Here is a 16,412-nt window from a genome sequence, read left to right as displayed (position 1 = left end):
TCCAAAAACCCTTTCAGTTCTTTATTCTCTGCTCACTTCATGCTACCTGTAACTCTGGAGTAAAAGGTAACAGATGCCCTAGAACCTACAGCAGTGAAGGAGCCATGTTTGTGGTATCTGCATGGGTCACCAAGGGGACATCACAGAAGGCGATCTTCCAGGTCGTTTGTGCTACTAGCTAGAAGTACAGAAGAGACGGGTAGAATTATGTGTTATTCAGATTGAATTCTGATCTGACATGAATCATTAAGGTTCCTTTTACCTGGATTAGCCGTTATCTATGACTCTCTTATCAATACAAGCCACTGGGAAGGCGGAGCTCTCTGCTTTTCCAACATCATACTAAAACCCCTGTTTTATAATAGCACCATCTGTGTCAGTTGCCCTGTGGTTCGGTTCAGTGGACAACTTTGAACTTTTACTGTAGCCTGTGATCCTGGAAAATAGCAAAGATTAAAAAAAACTCCCATTTTATTGCATTTTGGAACATTTTTGCTTGTTGCCAAATAGAACTGATCACTCTCTGGGTGTTTATTTCCCTATCTTACTGTGGACAGGCTCCTGTGGTAGAACCTGTAATACTTTATTATCCTGACTAATTTTGAGCCAGTCTCCAGCCCACACACACAGTAAGTCCGCTGAGGCCCGGATCCTACCTTCTCCATCCTTGGGTCTCCGATGCCTGATGGATGGGAGGTGGTTATGTAAATAACTCTAAATGAACCGGCAAGCTCTGACTCCTTTTTTTTCTAGGCAAAGAGTTTATAAAAGTCCTTTGCTTTAAACATTTTTTTCCTCTGTGTCCCTGAGTTGGGAATTCTTCCAGCCTTTGCTGAAGGATCCCTAAGCCTTTTGGGATGACCTGCAGAGGCTGTGAGAGGGATCAAGTGGGAGAGGTAGAAGAACTTCGGTAGTGAGCAGTTCATGTGTGCATGGAAGACCTCCTGAGGTTGTGGACTTTGCCGGAGTTTTGCAGTACACTGGGCTGAGGGAGGTTTGTCACGATCTAAGCTGCTATCAGAGCCCACAGTAGGCTTTAACAGAGCCCCTGTTTCTGATTTGCTGCTAGACCAGTAACAGTCAATTAATAGAACAATAAACTGCTTAGTAAATTTTTATCTTAGCTCCTGGGCCCCTATTCCTCCTGTTTTGTGGTGTGATACTTTATTTCCATTTTATACATCAATCTGACTTTACTCCAGACTAAGATTCTGCTATTCTGGTAGCATCTTGACCACTATTGTGAACCCCATTTTACTTGGACTCTGAATTTTTCAGTTTTCTCTTTCTAGATGGTTTTGCCTCTCATAGAAGTGCCAGCTGGCTTTTCAACTGTTTTCTCGCCTAGTTCCATCTAGATTGAGCGTTTACAAGGCTGATCAAAAAATCTGGTGTGTTTTTCAATAAAAATTGTATTAAACAACACGTTGCCACTAATCCCCCTGAAAATACTTCCCCTTGCTTCAAACACACATCCCATTTTTCTTACCACATTCTGGAGCAGTTTTAGTAGTTTCCTTTCATATCTTTACAACACACGTGAGTACTGTGCCAAGTACTATTTAATGGAAGGCCGGCTGGTAAAAGCATTGTAGTGTGTTCTCATCCACCCTGTCCACTGGGTCTGGCACCATTTGAATTCTAGCCCTTCAGCAAGTTAAAATTACCATGGAAGGTAAAGGTTTTGAATCAAGGCAGGACACTGAGGCAGAGGCAACAGTGCAACTAAGGACACCTACGAAAGAGGACTTGTGGAGCTGCTTCAGAAAGTGGCAAAACAATGGGATAAGAATGCTCAAAGATAGAGGGAGTATCTTAAGGAGAATTAATGGCAATATCTCTTACTGTAATAAATTTTTAAAAACTTGAACATTCACATTTTGAAATATTTTCAATCACACCATGTATAACTTCTTTTTTTTTTTTTTTTCCCATACCAGAAATTAAGCTCATGACCTCGGGCTTGCCAGGCAGGTGCTGTGCTGCTGAGCTAAATCCCCAGCACCCCCATGTATAACTTCTAATGTGTCATGAAACTGACCCTCCCCTTCTGATGTTAGGGTGCAAGTGGAAGTAAGCAGATAATTTAGGTGTCACTTCAGGACCACCAAATACTGGGCTGGATACTTAGGTTCCTAATAACCCTGTAACAAGTTTAGATGAGGTCATTAATTACTTCAAGTGTGGAAAGGCTTTTTAAAGTTCTCCCCAGATAGCAAAAGTAGCACAGTTTAGTGGAGTTATTTTATCCATCGGAAGGGTTATTAATGTCCCTTTTCTCTAGCACCTGGATTCACAGTTCTGAATACTTAGTGCATTGTCTTTGATATACTAACGGAGCAACCCCATCCCTGAAGTCTCTCGTATGGAATGGCGCATACCTTATACCTAGTACTTCAGCTTTTACAGGGAAAGTAACCGAACATGAGCATTACACACACTCAGCCTCACCCTTGTCTAGGAGATCCTATTTACCCAACAGCATGACTCCAGATTCTGAAACTTACTATGTGAAGGTGCATGGGGGAAGCTGGGAGATACCTGAATGGACTTAGTTAGTAAACTAACTGTTCCTGTGTCTCAGAGACCAGGCAAGGAAGAGACCACCATTCTATAGATCGTCAAGTCCTTGCAACTCAGAAACACTGGAAAATGTTAAGAACGAGTTAGCAATTGCATGGCAGTTCCCACTCTCAGAGCACCATTCTAGGTATCTTAAATATTCTCATTCTTCTCTGTAATCTTCACAAGCCCCTCTCTGAGGTAGGTATCATTTTGAATGCAATTTCAAAAATGAAGAAATAGAATCACAGAAAGGTATCTTGCCTGAAGTTGTGAAGCTAGTGACAATGTTGGGGTGGAACTTAGCCAGGGTCAAGGAGCTCACCGACATTCCCTTCAGCTCCTCCATCAGTCATCCTCTTGCCTCTACTTCTGGTTACCTCATCCTTTTTTCAAAATTTGGATGACAGCAACTATATGAAACCTGGCCTAAACATTAGAGAAATTTTATCACTTATACCCTGTCTTTCTGGAAAGGTGGCCCCATGGCCCTACAGTTCATGAGCATCCTTACAAATAGGACACTTCACCTAGACAATGATACACTTAATGGCAATTCATAGAAGACTGAGTTGAGGCATCCTTGTTCAGTGTTATGTACTTCTCCTTACGGATAAAATCAGATGCCTTGGGGTGAAAAGCCCCACCACATAGAAAGAACAGGCATGCTCTGACCTTCACATATTCCTAGTACCAGAATCATGAATTGTCATCCACTACATTCTCAGATGAAACATCTTTCTTGCTACAAATTGAAACAGATTTCTGTGGAGGCAGGAGCAAATGTTAAGAAAAGGATAATCTGTTATTTATTTCCTATTTGGACTCCAAGGTGCAGATCACACAGAACTTTGTGATCCAAAAGTCTGCATTTGGTTGTATTTGTATCTCTGCCACACCTGTTGGACCCTGGAATGCCTCTGGGGGACTTCCGTGGGCTCCCCTCGTACATCTTCAGTCCTCGTTTGCCCCGCTGTCCTGGGGTAACTGGCTGATAGCACAGGGATGCAAATTTCAAGAAGTACTAGTGGGCTGTAGCTTTAGTGAGCTTCCCTATAAAATAACGTTCTATCACACTTTTTCCTGTGTGTTTCAAAGACTTCTGAGGAATGAACCAATGGTAATAATCTAAAGCTTACAGAGTTTTAAAGAACTATAGCTGTAATTTATTATTTCAAGAATTCCTTTTACCCTAGAATCCATTATATACACAATTGATCAATCACTGCTGGAACTTAGAGAAGTTCCTGTCATTCTTTACTGGTATGCTAACGTTAAATGATTTTAATGTGCCAAAGCATTTTGCTTCAGATTACCATGCTTTCTTTAAGAATAAAAAGCACAGAAACAAGAGGAACACTGAAAAATAGTCGACTCAAACAGATTTTCGAAAAATATTGTAACTTTAACAATTCATTTTCCCTACAGGTATAAATGAAAGTAATAGAAATTTTAATTTATAAAAATTAATATAACTTGTGACTTCAAGCTACTATTTCTTTTGTTTTGCACTTGTGTCAAAATATGAAAGTATAAGAAAAACCTGTATGGTGACTTTCAAGTGTTTGAATTTGTCACATACATAAATGCTCATCTCGGTTTCCTAAACCATGTATAATCACAAGCCTACATGTTTAGAATAATCACTTCCAACAGTAGATGGAGATGGGTGAAATTTTCAGTAAAAAGACACAGAACATTATGTTAGAATTTGTAAATGCAGGATGAACAGTGTGTAGTCGTCCTCACAGAAAGACCATTACCCTTAAATATCAACCTAGGGAACTAGAGAGGAGGGAATCAACCGAGCTTTTCCCTGACAGTGGTGGTGTTTCCATGCAAAAGAATGTTCCTCCCTCCTCACTGTGAAATGTTTAAATTGGTTTATAGAGAAAGGCCATATAAAGTGAGGTAGAATGTGGAAACAGAATATTAAAGAATCTGCTTATGTAATAATTATCCAGAAATTTCAGATAAAAGTAAGGCTATATAACTAAAGCATTCAAGATATCATCAGTCCCATTTTTCTAAAATCCTGTTGTTGTGTGGATGACAAGCAGCAGCCAGGTATGACAAGTGTGAGATCCAAGGTAACCACTCAGTCTGTTAATACTGTTCCATTTCTAAACCATCCTCAGAGAAAATTATAAGTGGGGTCACACCATCCTCATGCAAGTCTCGGAGAGCAACCATGCCATCTGGATTCATGTTTGCACCAATAAAGAACTGATAGTTTTTGAACCTAGCAAGGACGTGCTCAATTTGTTCTGCAGCCCCTGGCATAAACAGTTTTACTCTTTCTGGTCTTTGTTCTTCAAGTTTGCCTTGCTTGATTTCATATAATCTTCGATGTCCTTCCTGTAGCCTCTTTTGTGAAGCTGGTTGCCTGCAAGTGGTGGAGTGGAGGCATTATTTTTTAGGGAAAAACCACATCATGTAGATTGTCTAAAAATTAAGTGCATTTAAACTAGAAAAAGTTATAATTTTCATATATATATATACAGTGTACATAAACTATTTTCATATATGATATAGTATATACTTTTTATGTATATAGGTCATACATAGTTTTGACATAATTAGTTTTATCAAAACTTGTGTTACATTACCTTTCTGCTGTTTTTTAAACTCCCCATTTGTAAAAATTTAGTAAAGCCACTCTTCCAGCTTTCCTGTGGAGTGTTCCGGAATGTTGAGCCACCTAGTAAGTAAAAGCAGAATTGGGAATAATTGAGATCTAGTTCTGTGTTCTTACATATATTTAGAGTATTAATTCTAGGTGAGAAATTCTCAATAAATTTGTTTTACATGTCTTCATTTTAATTTTTGATTAGAAGACTTTTCTCTCTCTCCTTCAGTAGCATTAAGGTTACTATAGATTTTTACGAATAAAAATACATGCAGAGGAAGAAAACCTCTTCAGTGAGTAGATGGCCTTTGATATATCAAGGTTTCTGCCATTTGTTTTAGTGCTTAAAATAAACATTATTTATAAGACCACTTACATTTTGATGTTACTTAATGAGGAATATGCATCATTGATTTGACTAGCTTAAAAGGTCGTTTAGAACTTGCCCGTTAACAAGCCGTAATCTGCTGAGCACACAATGACTTTGTTTAAAATTATCCATTCAGAGCTGATCAATGACAATAATTGTTTTATACCAATCACTTCTGAGAGCTGCTGATTACCTTGAAGGGCATAGATACTAGCCGTTTAATTAATTAATTAATTAATTTGGAAGCCATAACCTAGTCACCTTTAAATTAAGAAAAATATATGATCAAAATTCATCTTGCCTCCTGAAAGTGCTTTTCATAAAAAGTGAAAAGTCCATTCATTAGTACTGAAATATCAATGGAAAACTTAGGCGAAACTGGTGATGTCATCTATGCCCATAACAGGTACTGTAGTAGAATCCAACTTAGGTGTGTGTTTTTATGTGAAGAAGCTACTGCTTAAACTAGAGTAGCTTTAGTGTAAGAAAAATGGTACCTTTAAAATTAAAAATGCACACACACATTCTCTCCCCGCCGCTTCTGCAGTGGATACGGCATTGGAACATGGGCTTGAGAATGTGACAGACCTGGGCTTATATTCTGACTCTGTCTGTGCTATTTACTGGTCATACTTCCTCTAGTTTTTTCTTCATTTGTGACGTGGAGACCTTGCCCTAAACACAAGGATATTGCGTGGATTAAAGCAGCTAGCATGACACCTGGCACATTCACGGAGCTCAATGAATTTGAGATTCTTCATTCCACTGACGGCAGCTTCTTCCCTCACTCAGGGAGCTTGGTTCCTCCAGCTCTTTTCACTCTCTCATCTTGCACACAAAGCCACTTAAACCTTGACTGATTATACTTTAGCGTGGATGAGCTTTAATGTGCTACCTTAACCATCACTTGCTTATTATGACTGTTTAATACCCAATTATGAGTAAAAGGATTTGCCTGGCAAAAGAATGTGGCTTTGAGTAGATGTCTAGGACATGAGAGGTTTCTCGGGAGCAGCTGCTGCAGCTCTCTGTGGTTAGCATTGTTTCCGTAGCCGCTGGGTTTGGGGAGAGAAGGCATCCGTTCCACTGGCCTCTCTTTCCCCCATGCAGGGGAGCCTGCTTATTTCATCACAGATTTTTCCGATAGTTTCAGTCTTTGTCTTTGCCAAGCTCTTTGCTCAGGAATGGATGTACCTGCTACTCTATATCACCTGGTCATACACCCCGATTGTTGTGCTTCTTAATACCCTATCATACATCTTGGATGTTGTCTGTCACATTTTTTTTTATTTGAAGTTCGGTGATATGTTGATGTTGTAGGTAGTCCACCCCTGAGTGCAGTTGGATATCCCATACTTTACTTGTGTATCTTGAGTCACTTCGAGTGCCACTACCTGTGTTTGCAGGTCCCTTCTTTAAGAAAAGGGTAACTGTGTGTGCAGTGCAAGCATGCCAAAACACCCAAGCAGGTAGGAGACCCTTGGCAGTTAGGTAGACTTACTAAACATTGATTTCCTCTTCTTATTATGAAGCTAATAATAATCCCCTCCTCACAAGGATGCGGGAGGGTTAAATCACATGAGCCGGGTGAATGTGCACTTCATGTGTGACTCATGTATGACTACATGAATACTTGATCATTCTGATTCACTAGAAAATTGTTTCTATCAGTTCCTCCTGTTTCTCAGTCATGATATGGTTTTGGTCAAATTAGAAGGTTTCTAAATTGAATACCATGTAACTTCAGAAAAAAATTTTCGTTTATGTAACTAGCATAGCCCTAAAATGAGATAATTTGAAAAATATTTTTGAAAAGTACTTCCTATTACTTTTTCACATTGCACAGCTTTGTTTGTTTTACTTCCTAGTCTCTGGTTTAGTTATCCTCACAAACTATACACTGAGAGTTTGGCTAAAACATTTCCTTAAATTATCTGCATCTAGCACCTCAGATTGTAGTTGCAAAATATCTCCTGACATGTCCTATGTTTTAAAGTGGAAAGGTAAAAAACACAAAAACAAACCAGAATTCAAATCATTTATCCAGTTTATTCTTTTTTTTTTTTTGGTTTTTTTCCGGTACCAGGAATCGAACTCATGACCTTGCGCTTGCCAGGCAGGTTCTGTGCCACTGAGCTAAATCCCCAGCCCCCAGTTATTCTTTTCCAAGTAGCAGTAAAGTTAAAATATTTTAAACTTAACATCTTTTAGCTAAAAAAGGACAGGCATTGGGGGTAATACCCAATGGGCTAGGGTCTAACCTGTTAGCCTTTACTGTTTAAGAAATGTTTAGAGAAGACAGGGGCTCTCTTAGCCTAGGAAGTGGTGCTGAAATTGGAAGGGCTTCACATCCTAATGGAAAATTATTCATAACAGGTGAATCATACATATAGGCATACAAAATATTGGAAAATTATATAGAATGAAGTTAAATCATGTAGAAAGCTTACTTAATGCTTATCAATATTTATTTTTTCTTCCATCACTACTCCTTTAAATAAATTCAAATATTTTACCCACAAAATTAATGTTATACTTTATAGTATTTGAGTTCATCTAATAGAGATTGTATTAGCAAACAGAGGAGTTAGGGAGATTGATGTTCATAAATATGGGGGCTTTATAAGATACATAGGAACATATTTCAGTATATTATGCTATACCCCATCACTCTAAAAAAAGAAAAAAATGATATGTTCTGGTAAAAATAAAACTAATCTGAACTATAATAGTGGATATAATGAAGATATTTCAATAACTGTCATTGATTGAAAATTGTGCTTTACTTCATTACCAGTTCTGGAGTGCTACGACTAAGAAAATGGGTTTTCTGGAACCTTGCTTCGATTTCTGAATCTAGCACTGGCAGTTGTATGATGATAGAAAAATGATGTAACCTCTTTTTGTGGCCACTTTCTTGTCTATAAGTGAGAGAATGAATATTTATCTCATAAAAATGGTCTAAAGCTTTAATGCATAAATAGAAGCAAAACATTTACAATACTATCTGGTGTGTAAAAGAACTCAATAAATATTAGCGATTGGTATAGTTAAAGAAGGACTAAAATTTCATTTTTAAGATATAGGACAGCATTTTAACACTCTTAACGCCACTAAATTTTAAAAGCCAGTTTACATGGGTAAAATATAATCTTCAAGGCAGTGGTTATGAAAAAACATAAAATCCATTTTCTCATGAGGTAAAAATGATAGGCACTCATAATGCAACTTTTAAATCTTTTAATTGCTAATTTTACAGTTTAGTACTTTGTGAAACAATATTTTTAAATGAATGATACTATGATAGTTTTTAATCTGTCATTTTATAATACATCTATGAGTGAAACATATTTGCAGCTAACATACAGTTACAGTACTGAAAAGCCTGAGTTTATTTGATATGATCAGATATAATTGCCTTAATTTTGAAGAACTATTATGTTGCTAATGGAAGCCATATTTTGTGTTTTTATTTACACCAACAGATTCAGAGACGATGGCGCGCCTATAAAGTTCGGAAATACTGCTTTAATTATTTTTGTTTTAAAGAATACTTGCAAGCTGTTTCAGAAGCCAATGATACAATTAGGTGAGTAATAAAATCACTAGTCTACTAGTGAAAGTTTTAAGATTATTCAATAGGTATTGATTATTGCTATGCTTAGAAATATGTGCTACAACTCACTGATATTTGAGGCCGACTTTTACTGATACGATATAGTTATGATTGTACTTACTTCAAAATGGTTTATTGTTATATATTAAAATATCTTGTACTCCCAATGATTATTTATATTTTTGAATATTGTTTATATCTCTCGTTATAATACTGTTTACCTTAAAATATATTATTCTTGTACATGTAAACATTTTATACTTTTAAAGATTATTTATGGGTGTGATATTTTGATCCTATGCAAAATAGTTCAGTTTCTATAAAGTTAACAAATGATGAGCTGGGTTTGTCTGTAAAATGAACACTTGAACAGGGTAAGTCTCAGATACATTTTGAGAAATAGTAGCAAGAGCTTAACTCTTAGTGAAAAAAATGTCATGAAATATACTACACATTTTAATTTTTCTAAGTACCTACAATGATAGAACCCAGATCTAGGGTACAGGACATCGTCTGGAGATAAGCAGGGTAAGATATTACTGTGCTATTCAGCCAGCTTTTCCGAAGCTCTGTGCACTCTTTTTCTGCGACTGTACTTTAAAAAGTTTCTGACCTCACGTGATATGCCCCATTCTAATGACATGTGAGTGCCCGTATGCCTGTGATACATTTAGAAAGGAAAAAGGAAATAGCAATTAATCATAGCTGGCATTTATATAGCACTTTTACTTTAAGAATTTTTTCACTTACATTTATCTTATTTTACTCTTTAAATTCTTTGCACTAGAGAGAATAGTTGGTAATAATTCATTAAAATAAAAGTTTTGTCTGAAACCCTATATATATCATAATATACGGTATATCTAAAAACCAAATTCTCAACTCCTTTCTCATGTATGTTGTAAATATAAAGTATGTGGTCTTTGGCGATTAAATATGGACAGTTTGTTAGGTTGATTTGTTGAGAAAGAGCTGTAAAGGACTGGGAAAACTTCAATAGGATTTATTCAGTCCGAGAGTTTGAGCAACTGAAATAAACCAACCATTGCGGACTGCTATTCATTCTCTTCTGGAGAGATCTAAAGTTCTGGAGACCGGGTGGCTATCTCCAGAGTCCCGCCTGAGCTTGTGTGGAGGAAAAAGGTTGGAGGGGAGGAGGGAGAGAAGAAATATGAGAAGGAGTGGGATTAAAAGGAGATAAGTGAGGCCTTTTTTAAAGGTCAAAAGCTGAAGGAGACACCCACTATGAGTATCTTGCAAATCCCAAGCCTGTGTGTGTATAATACTAGAAGTATTATCTTCAACTTTGCATTTCAGGGGTCTTGTTTGCTTTGCCTTAGCTCGAATCCTGAATGGGAGAGGTATTCAAGGAGGTGAGCTGGAGGAAATGTGGTTTTGGAAAGGTCTGTATCTTCCCTTAAGCCTGTTCTTAACCTGGTTTTAATGGAAATAGCTCTAGTCACTAGAAAGCCTGGTGTACCAGGGCTGGCAAGTGATTTTAGAGTGGAATGTTTTATTACATCACAGAGCTCTATTCCTTTGTATCTACTTCTTAGAGTTTCTAAAGCCAGAATAGTTGAATGTAATAAGTGCTTCTTCATTATCCATTGTTGCTCCTTTTCACCCAGTGACACACGCAGAAATATACTTTATTAATAGATATACTAATATTCAATTATCAATGTGTTACAGACATATGTCTAACTCAGTCATTCTTTGGATTTATCACTAAGTTATATTACTATTTTATAGAAGATACTTATATCTGCTTTTTTCAGAATAATTAGTTACAATTTTCTTGTGTTGCAAGTATCAGGTTTTAGTATCATGCTTTTACTATATTTATTGAGTAAATTATACAACATGGATTATTGTTCTTTAGGAGTTTAAAAGGAATGATTCATAAACTATGTATAGAGCTTTCTGGAGCATGTGTATATTTGACATTTCCAAACCTTTAGTTGGGCTTTCATATTTCTCTTAAGAGTACATTTTTAAATTTTTAAATAATAATTTAGTTTATTAGTATTTTTTAAATAGGTCTTTTTATGTACACTATTTTAAATATGTACTTAGTTCTTATATTCCATTCCTTATTTTTAATTTTGCTTATTTAAATTTTTGTCTCATATTCTCAAAATTATCAGAGCTTACCTATTTTGTTTTTACCTATTTTGTTATTTCTCAAAACACCACCTCTTATAGTTTATACTTTTACTTTTTTGTGTCCTAATTGTCTTGCTTCCATCTAAAAAAACCTTTGTAATATATGTAATACATGTCAATTATAGAAAAACTGAAAATACAAATAACTTAAAATAGAAAATCACCGATAACTCCACCACTCAGAAACAATCATTATTGAAGTCTTGATGTATTGAGTCACAGTGGATGGTGGTACATGTCTGAAAATCCTGGCACCCTAGGAGGCTAAGGCAGGAGAATCACAAGTTTAAGCTCATTGTAGGCAGCTTAATGACTAGCAAGACCCTATATCACATTAAATTATTTTTAAAAAAAGAGTAGGGGGTGTAGCTCAGTGTGAAGGCCTTGGGTTCAATTCTTAGTACCACACATGAACACACGAAATATATATTCCTCCAGACCTCTACTACTTAATAACTGTTGGACTTTGGAAAACTTCTGTAATTTCCCTTTTCCTAAATATTTTCATTTAAAAAATAAAAAAGTACTGGAATGATGCTTATTATGAGCATAAATTATTATGCTACTGCTATGAGAAAAAATTAATCAATATTGTGACATGGCTGGGGAGTACCTGGTATGTAATATGCACTCCATAACTGTTAGTTTATTATTTATTTCTATGCTAGCACATTTAATATGCTATTGTAAGCAGTTATTTCTCACTTTGTGAAATATTCTATTTTCATCTCAATAAATGTACTAATGTTATTGTTCATAGTAGCCGTGTTAGGAAATAAATTCCTTCATGTTGGAGATGTCAGTGTTCCAAGACTTTTCTCTTTTAGACAGTATCTAATTATCTTTGTGGTAGTAAATGGGGAATTTGTTTTAGTTCTTCTGTTATAAATTTATTATTCTGTTTATTACCTTTTGGCAATCAATTACGTCTTGATAATCAAAAAGTAGGCTACTGCTTGTTTCTCTGCAGTTTTGTCCACATTCCATATATTTTGATATGTGATATTCTCATTTTTATTTGCATTTTTATCTTCTTTGGAATTCATTTTTCAATCTCTAGTTGTGTTTGAGCTTTTTCTCGTAGTTGAACCATTAAATTTATTTCTAGGTTTATTATGCTATAGTGAGAAAATATATTTTATACCAATATTACTTTAGGGAAGTTATTGAATTTTTCTCATATATATTATTTTATGTGTCCTAGAAATCAAATAAATGGATTTCAGTTTTCCTTCCATACTAAGTTGTTCCTTTCTAACTGACCAGCACAATCTTTATCTCCATTTTACTGCTCTGCTCTTTCAGGCTTCTCTTGTTTTGCTGTTTCTTTTTGTACACAAACTAGGATTTGCTTGATTATGTGAGCTTCCCTTTAGACTTTATGCTTGTCTGGCTCATGACGCCTTTCTTCTTCTAAGCTGTAACTTCAGCGGAAATGGAGCTAGTCACTGTGGACTGGACATCCTTAACCACCCACTACTTATCGCTTGATGTACTCAGCCGCTGCACTACCTGCTGTTTGCTTATAGACTTCTGTAAACTCTTGCCTGAATCTTGAAAGACAGCATTAAATAATTCGCTTCTCTCCTAGTTTTTGACATTCTTCAAAACAGACAGCATTAAGAGAGATATCTCGAATCATTTATCTCTGGTTCCAATCCATTTGAGGCAGGAAACCAGGGCATGCCAAATCTGGTTGGGGGGATGATCGGATTCTAGGACACACGCACTAAATAATTTCCAAGGCAATGGATATGGAGTTCGCTTGGGTTCCTTCCCCTTTCTCCCCTGCTCCTTCCTTACGTCCCTTGTGGTGCTGGTGCACCTCTGAACCATCACTGGAAAGTGTCTGGGGCCGGCTTTCCCCCGGGCGTCTGGGTTCCAGAGTAGGTGGAGATGGCGGTTGCAGTTCGAAGCGTGACATCAACAGTAGACAACTCCAAGTACACTTTTCCTTCCTGGGTAAGTCTGTGTTTCTCCATGTGGCCGTATTTATTGCTGTTTCCCCAGTGTTTCTGGTTTTCTTTTCCCCACTTTTTGTAGGGTTCCCCCCTCTTTTTCTCTTCCCTTCTTCCAGCTTTAGTTCCTGCTCACCTCAGCACCCCAGCCATCTCCAGGGGCTCTGAAGAGCTTTGTTTCCCTCTTAAGTTCTCCTGTCACACAATTTACCCCCTCTTTCTTTACCTCTTTTGTGCCGTATTAGTTTCATTTTTCTTAACCATCAGTGCTCCTAGAGTGTTTCCCTCAACCAAAGGAGAGCAGATTCCCGTGATGAGTGATTCATCTTCTAAAACATAGAAGCAACTGAGCTGCTTTATTAAGTTTAAACTTTTTACTCTCCCCTCTCAGTTCCCAGTACAAAATAAGTTTCTCTTCTCTCCCATCTTCTAAATCCTTTTTCTTAAAGCCATATTTTTTTCATTGTAATGTGCCATTCCACATATTCTGTTATATGTAAGTATGCATGTCCCTCAGTTTTAGAAAATAACATTATATCATGTGCAGTATTTACCACCTTGATCGTTTTCACTTACAAATAATAGCTTCAGTATTCTTTCATAGTTGAGGAGCTTCCTTCTGGTTTTCAGTGATCACCTAGTTTTCTGTTGTATACTAAGCTGTAAGTTTTGTAGCCACCTGTCTAGTGATGAATAAATATTTTTTCTATTTGCTAGCACAAAGATAGAACCACAATAAATATTCTTATTATGTCTTACTTCTTCTTAGACTGTTATCCTCCCATATAAATGTAATAATATTAGTTTATTTTTTAAACACTTCTGAACTTATTTGATTGAAGTTTCAATAAATATGTAGGTCAATAGGGTGAAAATGACATCTATACTCTATTGAGTTTGTGAATAAATACATCTCTCATTCAAACCTAAATCTTTTATCTTTTGGTAAAGTTCTAAAATTTTTAAAAATCATGTGTACATTTATTTCTAGGAAACATTCTTATGTTTCATTGTAATGGGTATCTTTTTGGAATTGCACTGTAAGATATAATTGGAATACAGAGATGTTGTTATTTTTATGTTAATATTTTATCCGGTCACTGTGTTAACATCATCTTAATTTAATAATATACTAATATGGATAATTTCTACAAAATTTTTCATGCCACTTTGAAGTAATTATAGGTCTCCTTGGTTTGTTTCAGTTGCATTCTTTGTCTTACCTCATTCTATTGAGTAGGCCTTCCTATGAAGATTAGAAATGGTGACATGTCATGTGGCTTAGATTTTAAAGCAGAAGTTTTTAATATTGTTTTAAAAAGAACAATAATTTCTGAAGATTTTAGTAGATAATTTCTCAGAGTAAGAAACATTAAAAACCCACTGAATATTTTTAAATAGCATAAGTGAACACAGAATATTTTTAATTTCTACATTTATTGTACTATGTTTTCTTCTTTAATCTGCTAAATATTGAATTATATTTAAGTTTAAGCTTATTAAATATGTTGCTTAACTTATGGAACAACTTTCAAAAATGTATGGAAATTATGTATTATTCTGACTATGTATTAGTCAGAATTACTACTTTGTCTCTATAGTTGTCAATGTTTGCTTTTTTTTTTTTTTTTTTTTTTTTTTGGCTTTTCTCCGGTACCGGGAACCGAACTCACGACCTTGCGCTTGCCAGGCAGGCGCTTTGCCGCTGAGCTAAATCCCCAGCCCCTCAATGTTTGCTTTAAATAGTTTGTTTCTCTAAGATTTCTAAAATGGTAAAAGTTTTGTTTACCTGTGATGAATATTCAAATCTTTTGAATTTATTTTCTCCTAAAATCCTCTCTGTTTTCCTCCTTTAATCTGATATTAGCTGCACTAATATTTTAAAAACTATTTGCCTGATACATAATTTTACATTCTTTTGTTTGACATTGTTTCATATTCTTATATTGTAGATATATCTCATGTACAAAGCTTATAAAACATATTTACACTTCAGTTTTCTGATCTCTATTAAGAAGGAAGATTAGTTCATTTACATTGTGTTATCATAACTTACAACTGGCAGCCATCCGTTGGTGGTATGAACTGTTATTGTGGATTTTGCCTCTGCATCGTACCAGTGGCTCATTGTGACCTAAGCTAATTTCTGACAACTGTAAATGTGTTCATTTTGTCCTTTCTCCTCATCATCTTATTTTTATCTGTATTACTTTATATTCAGTCTTTCTATGATTTTCTCCTTCTTCCCATCTTTGTATTGATTTTTTTACTCAGTTGCTTTCCACTCCATAGATTTAGGAAATTAGCCTTCTATTTTCATCCCTTTTATGATTAACTTTGAAATTTTATCCTTAACAAACTCTGAAGTTAATCAATACTCCTTTTTCAAATAATGCAGTCATTATTGGAAGGAACTGGAGAATGTTTTAATTGTCATTTCCTTATACTTCAATATTTTAATTTTGACTTATTCTATAACTCCACAAGCTAAGCATTGTTATTCTTATATGAAACATGTTAGAATTCTCTGTTTGACAATTTTTCCCTCCCATTCCTTCTTGCACGTCTTCTCTTCTTTCTTGGGCTATTTCCTTTCTCCCTGAAACATGTCTTTTCAAAATCCATTAGAGAAGGTAATTAGTGATGTTTTTTAATATTTGCTTTTTATGAAAATATGTTTACTTTCATTCTTGAAAAATATTCCCAGTGCTTGCAATTCTGACTTGACTGTTATTTTTCTCAGTACTTAGAATTTATGATTTTGTTTTCCATGTCAGCTGAACCATTCTTCCTTTGTCATTATTCCCTTCTCTGTGACTGTTTTTGTTTATTATAAGCATGTGTGTTTTTAGTTTTACTACCTTTTATTTATTTTACTGATGACTTGTTAACATATATTATTGTACTTCCAATATCTATAAACTCATAAACTTCATCATCAGTTTTCAGAATTATCAACAGTTATCTTTCTACATATTATCTCTTTTATTTCTCTAATTTTCTTCTTTAGAACTCATTTTCACATTTTTGGCTCTTTTAGTCTTTCCCAAGTCTACCTTACATCATGTTGTTCTACTTGATATATGCTTATCTCTGTGGACTCTGTTCTGG

The 16,412-nt window shown here is 35.6% G+C and overlaps 1 protein-coding gene across 3 annotated transcripts in view; it reads left to right on the top strand.

Moving 5' to 3' along the window:
* Positions 1-16,412, top strand: part of Spata17 (spermatogenesis associated 17) — a 200,932-nt gene that overhangs the window by 37,803 nt on the left and 146,717 nt on the right. For all 3 annotated transcript variants that reach the window (XM_005374709.2, XM_005374707.2, XM_013519819.1), the window contains exon 5: positions 9,047-9,150. In XM_005374709.2, the coding sequence (XP_005374766.1) occupies positions 9,047-9,150 (104 nt within the window). The remainder of the gene's footprint in view (positions 1-9,046; positions 9,151-16,412) is intronic.

Source organism: Chinchilla lanigera, unplaced genomic scaffold, assembly GCF_000276665.1.
Source record: "Chinchilla lanigera isolate Chin_1 unplaced genomic scaffold, ChiLan1.0 scaffold00005, whole genome shotgun sequence".
In the NCBI taxonomy this organism is placed as follows: Eukaryota; Metazoa; Chordata; class Mammalia; order Rodentia; family Chinchillidae; genus Chinchilla; species Chinchilla lanigera.
Note: the sequence above shows the minus strand (reverse complement) of the source record. Positions and strands in the feature narration are given on the sequence as shown.